At 38.3% G+C, this 9,326-nt stretch overlaps 1 protein-coding gene across 1 annotated transcript in view; it reads right to left on the bottom strand.

Annotated features, from left to right (window-relative positions):
• Positions 1–263: 263 nt before the first annotated feature.
• The window catches only part of PLD5 (phospholipase D family member 5), a 480,756-nt gene continuing 471,693 nt past the window's right edge, over positions 264–9,326 (bottom strand). Inside the window, exons 9-10 of the mRNA XM_061185407.1 lie at positions 7,780–7,894; positions 264–605 (exon numbers count right to left, since the gene is read on the bottom strand). Coding sequence (XP_061041390.1) covers positions 358–605; positions 7,780–7,894 — 363 coding nt within the window. The 3' untranslated portion in view covers positions 264–357. The remainder of the gene's footprint in view (positions 606–7,779; positions 7,895–9,326) is intronic.

Below are 9,326 nucleotides of genomic sequence, written 5' to 3'. Positions count from 1 at the left end.
GGTATAAAAGAGCTTACCACATGCTAAGCTTCTTAAGAACTGACCAGGTGGTCAGCAGAAAAAGTTCTAAAACTAGAAAGGAAGAGGCATCAAAGTCTTAAAATTTGTATGCAAACGTAAAAACTAACTTCCAAGCCAAAATGACATTCCCTGTCAGAAGTAACAAATACAAAAGTCTTAAATTTAGTGTACACGCAGCTAAGATATTGTTAGATATTACATGTCATTCAGAGAATATTTTTTGTGTGCTTTTTCCCTAAAAAAGACATATTAAATTATTTTTCTCTCCTCAAGTCTTTTTTGTATAAATGTGAAATATAAGGTGTCCTGTAAGTTTGTTCATTCAGACTATACACTCTAGGGGTCCTTTCCACTTGCGTTGTAGGTGACAGTTTTATTTGAGGAGGGTCTGAGTTTGAAGAGGCTTGAGCAGTTCGGCTGCTTGGTGGGCTGCAAGGTTCTGGAGTAGGGCGAGTACCAGTCCCTTTCAAATACATCCTTAAGTTGCTTAATGATGCTTGTGTTGTTTCTCACATCTGCTTGGTTGATAACAAGGCCTGTGCCAGCATTCTGGGTAAAATCATTCCCTACCCAGTCAAAATTTCCTGCAAAAGACAAAGGAAATGATGGTAAAGAGTTAAGATCCACCGGGGAATATTCTCCATTTAAAGAAATATAGAGCAGATTCTATTAAAAAAAAATACCCGGGAATAGTGACAGGGAGACTGAATTGTGTTGACAGCTCATAGAAAAAAATCCAAGAAGGCTTACATATGGCATATTAATATTTGCATATTATTTTGGCATTTTCTTCAGCTTTGCTCAACTTGAAACTCAAAACAGGAAATCTGATGTTCTTTTTTGGTAAATGTTATTTCTTATTGACATTCACAAGGCACACTAAATACAGCAACATTTAAAATATACAGGAATACACTTAAAAATCCTGTGAACAATTACTACCTTCTCAAAGAGACAACATCTAATCCATACGTACAAATGAGGGATTCTAATTATAATGTTCAGAAGCTTTCACATCAAAGAAAAAGCTGAAGCCAGAGAAGGAGAACCAGTTTTTAACTAAACACTCCTTGCTTGGGTGGTAAGTCGTTCCCAGTTCCAGGATCAGGCTTCTCAGCCTAGGAATCAGGGCACCTCCCCAGAGTGACTGCTGGTATAGGTGGTATATTAGTTTGCTAGGTCTGCCATCACAAAGCACAACAGACTGGGAGCTTAAACAACAGAAATGTATTGTCTCACAGTTCTGGAGGCTAAAAGTCTAAGATCAAGATGTTGGCAGGTTGGTTCCTTCTGAGGGCTGTGAAAGCAGGATCTGTGCCAGGCCTCTCTCCTTGGCTTATAGATGGCCATCTCCTCCTTGTGTCTCTTCACATCATCTCCCCTCTACACACATCTCTATGTCCAAATTTCCCATCTTTATAAGGACAGCAACCAAATTGGATGAGAAACCACCCTAATGACCTCACCTTAACTTGATTTCCTCTGTAAAGACCCTGTCTCCAAATAAGGTCATATTCTGAGGTACTGGGGTTAGGACTTCAACATACTAATTTTGGGGGGCCCATAATAGGTAGTAAGGCTGGGATCCACCCCAGAAGGGGATAATCATGTCTATGCGACTTGCATGTAGTCCATTTTCAAAGTGGGAGTAGATAAAAGGACTGGACTACCCAAAACTCCCAGATGAATCTCTTGTCTTTGGTATCCAATGGGGAGAGAGTTCCAGTAGGAGAGCAAAGGTACTCTCAGGAGGTATAGCACCATTTATTTCTTTGCTTTTCTTTGTCTTCATTTACGCATATTTACTGAGTGTACAATGTCTACCAGGTACTATATTAGGGGCAATGATATAAAACTTAAAATCACAGTCTCTGCCTTCCAGGAGTCCAGGAGGAAAACACAGAAAGTATAATACAAGGCATATGAGATAGTACAAGAGCTGTATGTATACTATGCCATGAGGGCAGGAGAAAACAATTTCTAACTCTGACTAGATGTGTCAGGAAGAGAGCATTTACTGAATAATAAGAAAGGCACAGAAACTTATCAATTAGGAAACTAATTCCACTTAGATATGGGAAGATAACATATTTATGCACAAAAGATCTGATGAGGATCTTAGAGCGTGAAGGGGAAGAGTCAGGAATGAGGTCGGGACATAAGGAATGTAAAGGGCAGAGGAACTATCAGTTAGTAAGTGCCTACTATGAGCAAAGTACTATGCTTTCTATTTGTATACGTTATCTCATATGGTTGGTAGGATTTATGCTCACTTGACAGAAGAGGACTCTGAGGCTCAAAGAGGTGAATAAATTTGCCCAGCTTCACATGGTTAATCAACGGTCAACCCAGGTCTGCTAGATTCCATGAACTATCTTCAATACTATAAATGAAGACTCATTCTCACTAATAAAAATTTACCCATGTCAAGACTGACAAAATTATCTAATAAATTACCATCATCCTCTTTGGTTCAGAGCTGGTTCCATAAGGGAACTGAAGGCTTTTAAGTATAGAGCTTGACTTTCCATTCCCTCAGTGGCTCCTCAGGCACCCTGCAGGAATATTTGCTGAAAGATGCTGAGATCATGGTCCCTGGGCATTCTTGACCCAAGGCCCTGCAGTCACCTGTGGGAGAAGCTGCTGGGAGAAGGGACATCTGTAGAGAAAGCTAATATCTGTTCCTTTATAGGTCTCATTCTTCGGCCCTTCTCTACTCTCTGGAGCCCCCTGCACATATCAACTCCCTTTTCCATCTGGCACTGCCTGGAATATTGGAAGGTGGTTCCTTTGTCCCTCATTTTACTCCTTAAGTTTATTCCTCTAAAAGTCAAATATTATCAGCATAGAGAAGGAACTCCTTTCTCTCTCTTTATATCTCACCCCAACCCACACAAACACTACAATGATGCTGTCAATGACTTCATGATAGACATAATTTTGACTGAATTTTATTGCTATAAATTAGCAAACTGCTTGCTAAATGGTTTGTAATACTGTGTTAGAGTCTCTGCACAGAGACTCCTTTTGCTGTTGCTGTGTTCCTGACCATGTGCTCTCAGACATGTGGCCATGCTCAGAGGCTGCGGCTTTGTACAAATTCTCAGTGCCAGGTGAACACCATCTTGAACCTCTAAACAGAGGATTTCTAGCTACTGCAGGTTGAGAGTTATTCTGGAAACTGCTGGTAGGAGGCACCTTCTATTCATTCCATAAACAGAAGACAGCACACTTTTCAAGGACTTCTTGATAAGACACTAAAATCTCATCTTATGATTAAGTGCAAGGCATTAGACCAAGGGCAGTAATTTTTTATGAGATATCATAACATTATCTCATTCAATATTCACTGCAATCCTATGAGGTGACAATATTAACTTCACTGTATTGATGAGGAAATTAAGGCACAGAAAGGTTAAGTAATTTGTCCAAGGTGGAAGTGAAAAAATCCCACAGTTGAGGTTCAAAGCCAGGTCTGACTCCGCAGCCCACACTTAAAGGTGTACTCGTTTTGTACTAATTGTGCTCTTCACCCTAGACTTCATCAGCCCCCAGGGCTGGAGCATCAGGCCGCACGGAGATCTCTGCTCCATTCATTTGCAGACCTCACTCTCTGAAGGAAACACATATCCTTTGGGGGAAGCACGGAGAGAGGGAATGATGATGGGAGAGAAGTGACAAGATTATGAAGTCTCATTCTGTGAAATTCAGCTTTTTTCCTTTGATACAATGGATGGAGCCAAGATCCTCCAACTTTATTGATTCTCAAAGGTTTTAATTAGTCTGTTCTCAGGAATCATAGCCCTAGGCATCTTTCACAGGACTACAGGGCATTCCTACACCAGTGTGATTGTTTTCCTACCTTTATTTCCTGATGGCTGGGCTAAACCTCAAAATCATGTATATGCTTCAGTCATTTTTCAGTTGGGAAGCAGTTTTACCCAGCTCTTTTTGAGACTGCCATTTCAGCTTCTAGAATGCACATTTAGGCCCCAGATGCCAGGAGAGCTGTAGTGCTACCCTCAGGAACACCCTGTGAGGGTGTAGATGAACTCACTGGATATAATATATAAATAACCAAACCACCTTTCAGACAACTTTGCCAAGCTTGACTCAAATGTACTCAAATCAAAATTAGAGAGATGATACTGTCTGGGGATTCTTCTATAAGTCTTGTGAACACTTAATGGAACTATATTTCCATGCAAGGTCTAGTGTGGATTTTTCTTTATTCAGCATTCTCAGCAGGTATCTGAGTGACTTCTTAAGAGATTTCCAGAATATACTGATAATTATTTAAATTATCAATGAGTTTTCCCTCTTTATGTTCTTTAAGAATTTTTATATTAGACCTATGCTTCACTCTAGGGAACTAATGTTTTGCTAAAACGCTATGTGTAAAATGTGCTCATTTAAAAATGTATTATAATAAAGAACCCAGAAATAGACCCACATAAATATAGTCAACTGATCATGACAAAGGAGCAAAGGCAATACAATGGAGCAAAGACAGTCTTTTCAACACACAATGCTAGAAGAACTAGGCATCTACATGCAAAAAAAAAAGAAAAGAAAAAGAATCTAGACACAGACCTTACACCCTTCACAAAATGTAACTCAAAACGTGATCATACCTAAATGTAAAATGCACAACTACAAAACTCCTAGAAGATAACATAGGAGAAAACCTGGCTGACCTTGGTTTTGGTGATAACTTTTTAGATACAACACCAAAGGCATGATCCATGAAAGAAATAATTGATAAGTTGGACTTCATTAAAATTAAAAATTTCTGCTCTGTGAAAGAGAATGAAAGAGAATGCAAAGATAAACCACAGGCTGGGAGAAAATATTTGCAAAAGACATATCTGATAAAAGACTGTTATCCACAATATACAAAGAACTCTTAAAAATGAACAGTAAGAAAATTAAAAATCTGTTTAAAAAATGGGCCAAAGGCCTTAATAGACACCTCACCTAAGAAGATAGATGGCAAATACACATACGAAAAGATGCTCCACATCATATGTCAAAGGGAAATGAAAACTGAAACAATGAGATGTGTGTCATACACAGCTATTAGAATGGCCAAAATTCAGAACACTGACAACACCAAATGTTGGTGAGAATGTGGAGCAACAGGAACTCTCACTCATTGTGGGTGGGAATGCAAAATGGTACGTCCACTTTGGCAGACAATTTTGCAGTCTCTCACAAAACTAAACTTACTCTTACCATATGATTCAGTAATCATGCTCCATGGTATTTACCCAGTGGAGTTGAAAACTTATGTCTACACAAAAATATGCACATGGATGTTTATAGCAGCTTTATTCATAATTGTCAAAACTTGGAGCAACCAAGATGCCCTTCAATAGGTGAATGGATAAAGTGTGAATTGATAAATAATATTCCAGATAATGGAATATTAATAAGCACTAAAAAGAAATGAGTTATCAAGCCATGAAAAGACATGGAAGAACCTTAAATGCATATTACTAAGTGAAAGAAGCCAATCGTAAAAGTCTACACACTATATAATTCCAACCATATATTGAAAAAGACAACACTGCGGAGTTAGTTAAAAAAGAAATCAGTGGTTGCCAGGGTAGGGGGAGGGATAAATAGGTGGAGCACAGAGGATTTTTAGGGCAGTGAAACTACTCTATGTGATACTACAATAGCAGATACATGTCTTTATACATTTGCCCAAATCCACAGAATGTACAACACAAAGAGAGAACCCTAATGTAAACAATGGACATAGGGTGATAATCATGTGTCAATGTAAGTTCATCAATTGTGACAAATGTTCCACTCTGGTGAAGGATGTTGGTAATGCGGGAGGCTGTGCACATGTGGGGTTGGGGGGTATATAGGAAATCCCTGTGCTTTCTGCAGTTTTGCTGTGAACCTAAAACTGCTTTTAAAAAAAAAGTCTATTTAAAAAAATGTATTACAGGGAAAGAAGAAGGGAGAGAGTCAGGAATCATTATTTAGTAGGAATCTGGCAGAGAGATCAGTGACAGTGTTGGGAGCTTCTCATATATTATCTCATTTAATCCTCATACCACCACCAAAGGATGGGTGCTGTTATCCCCATTTTAAAGATAAGGAAACAGAGGCTCCTCAGAGGCTCAGAGAGATTGTGTGACTTTACCATCTTCCAGCTTGTAAGTTTCAGTGCTTGAAATCAAAAAAAGGTTTGTCTGACTCCAATACACTTACTTATTTCATTATAAAGAACATTTGGATATAAGCACATGTCACTGCTGAATGTGCACATAACAACTTATTTTAAGTAAACCCTGCAGGTAAAATATTCAGATTTGAGTCCTTAAATCCCACTGTGCCCAAAACTAAATCCATCGCTATGTTTCCCAATATTGAAGCAAAAGTTTCCATTTTTGACTAAACAACTTTGAGTTTGCTTTTGCCACTTGTTTAAAAAGAAGCTCATTTCATTCTATTCTCCATGCATTGATGAACATGAGAAAATCTAAATGATCACCTCTTGGGTCACTGAGAGGGACAACATGAATAAAATAATATTGTCATATTCTAGAACTGGAATGATACACATTTTTAAAAATTTCAATACCTTATTCTATTATTCTTATTATTCTACTAATAAGACACACAACTATTCGAAATGGGAAAAGACAGAACATCTCCACACTGAGAGAGGAGGTAGTAAGTGTTTAATTCATTTCATATCTTATGGCCCAATTTCCTTACTTCTAAATTGCAGGTGATTAAAGCTGCCTTCCCTATTGACAATGTTGCTAAGAGAATCAAATAAGATAAGGTGCTTTACAAAGTTAAAACGGCATATATTTTACTCACTGAATTTGGAAAAAATAATGCAGATTCCATATTCCTTCATCCCAGACACATTTTTCTTTTCTGCTTTGAGATTGCTACTTCATTTGCACAGTGTAATAACCATCCTGCTGTTTTGTGATCTATGCACTTTCATTTTATAGATAATAACTTCCACTCTGCCTGTGACAGTACCAGTAAAGGGGTTACTCTGGACTCATGCACACCATGGGAAAGTAGAATAGATTTAATCCGTTAGTAAAAAATATACCAATACCTATTGTTTCTGTATCTGGAGCTTTATTGCCTTAATAATAATAGCTAACATGAATCTAGTATTATCTATGTGTTAGGAGCTTTAATTGTGCAAGGTGCTTTGTACATATTATCCCAATTAAACTTCACCCTATGAAGTAGAAACTATTATTAACTCCATTTTACAGATGAGAGAACTGAGGGTTTTAAAGAGCTTAAGTAAATTGTCCAAAGTTAGATATTTTAAAAATGGCAGGGGTAGGATTATTGCACAGGTAGTGTTTGTTTGGGCATCAAATTTCAACGATGTCTGCCTCCCCATTACTCATGACAGGCTGGCTGTGGTACAGTGGGTAGGAAATGAGCACTGGGTTCATTTCAGTGCCAGCACTGGCCTTTCATGAGCCATCCAACTCCTCACCTATAAAATGAGACAAATGGACCATGGAATTTCTGCAAAACATTTACGAAAAGACATCACATATGGTCTCCTAGCATATGAACCAAGCCACAGATGAGATGCTCGGTTGAAGAGTTCTTTGCCCTCACCCTCCTGTTTCCTGACCTCAAGATCCCCCACTCACTGGCAGGGGCTTCCTCACCATGGGGTACAGAAGAGTACAGCTAGATCACCACTAACCTGCATGATCCCCTAAGGAGCCTTACAGCCCTGACACCTACCAATATAAGCTGCGCCATCCGTCACCATGTACTTGTTGCGATTTAATCTAGGGAAGGTGTGATTCTTTTGTTCTTTTGTAACACAAGCATTCTCTCTTTCCAGATCAAAAAATTTCTGTAAGACAATAAATAAATAAATAAACAAAGCAGGTGAATATAGAGGACATTTTTGGTTTTGTTCAAACACAGAAGGGTTTCTTATTCAAGTATCAACAATAGACCTCATATTGAGTTATTAAAACCACAATCTTGTTACTTCATATAGATGAAGCTATTTTTGTTCTCAAATCCATATAGGCAACAAGAGAGAAAATTATCATGCTCACCTAGGTCTATAATTAACAGTGTTAAACTATAAAATGAACATAAAATTCGTTCTTTTAACAGGGAAAGGGCCAGAAGTTGTCTAATTCTTATTGTCTTATTCATCAGAGTGCACTGGCATTTTAAGTATGCCTCAGGGTGCTTTCTGTCAATCATGGCAATGAACTGAATTCTCACATGTGGCATATATTATAAGAAGCAGCAGGCCCATGTCAACGACTAGCTGAATTAATTGGGGATTTGCAAAGGTCAAAAAAAGATTTTGCCAAAAGAACAAATAGTTTCCATCTAAACACCTAGGTCTACAAGCTCTTTTAATAAGCAACTCAAAAAAATCACAACTTCAAACCATAAATCCTGAATTTCAACTTTAATGTGATCCAAAAAGCAGCATTCCAGCTCACCTGGAATGGGGATGGGGGAGCTAAGAGAGGTAGGTGACATCAGGAGTGGCTTCAGGAATCTGAAATTGGCAAGTGCTCAGATGAGGCTTAAACTGTGACTGAGTTCACAGGAAGACACCATCAAAGGTGAAGACCTCAGGTCTCCTCCACATTGAAAAACGTGGAACATTTTCAAAACTGCATGGAATATTTCCAGAATGTCTTACATCTGTAGAATCATGTGTGATTGAAGGAAAGAAGAGGCAGTGAGAAAAATAGGATGATACCTAGAAATGGAGATATCATTTACAGTTTTAAAACTGTAAGTGTTCAAATTTGGTTTGGGGAAAAAATGAGAGTTGGTTTTTCCCTCTCCTCCAGGTTGAGAAAGGAGTGATAAACCAAGTGATCACTAAGGTCTCTTCCACCCCTGAAAATTCTATTCTGATTTTTTTTTTTTTTTTGTAGAACCCTTGAGATCAATGGTACACAGACCAAAATCTACCACCTAAGAACTGTCTATTGTACATCCCAGAGGAATGTTCTCCCATTGCCATATTACCATGATTATAGGCAATGCAGACTGGATCACCTTATTTCCTCAGTTCCTATCTTCTGCAAAATCTGTGTCAAGTTTGATGGGTTCACATATAGTCTTTGTGGACTCTTCAAGTGGACTTAATAACCTGTGAATGCTCTTAAGTCGTGGTTTTATACTTGTGAGGTCACATGAATACTGATAACAGCCAGCAGTCATCTCGCTTGGACATTCTATCACCATACCTGTCTACACACTTGCTATTTCCTTTTGAGGAAGATATTATTGCAGAATCAAGACAA

Source organism: Eubalaena glacialis, chromosome 3 (genome assembly GCF_028564815.1).
Source record: "Eubalaena glacialis isolate mEubGla1 chromosome 3, mEubGla1.1.hap2.+ XY, whole genome shotgun sequence".
Lineage (NCBI taxonomy): Eukaryota > Metazoa > Chordata > Mammalia > Artiodactyla > Balaenidae > Eubalaena > Eubalaena glacialis.
Note: the sequence above shows the minus strand (reverse complement) of the source record. Positions and strands in the feature narration are given on the sequence as shown.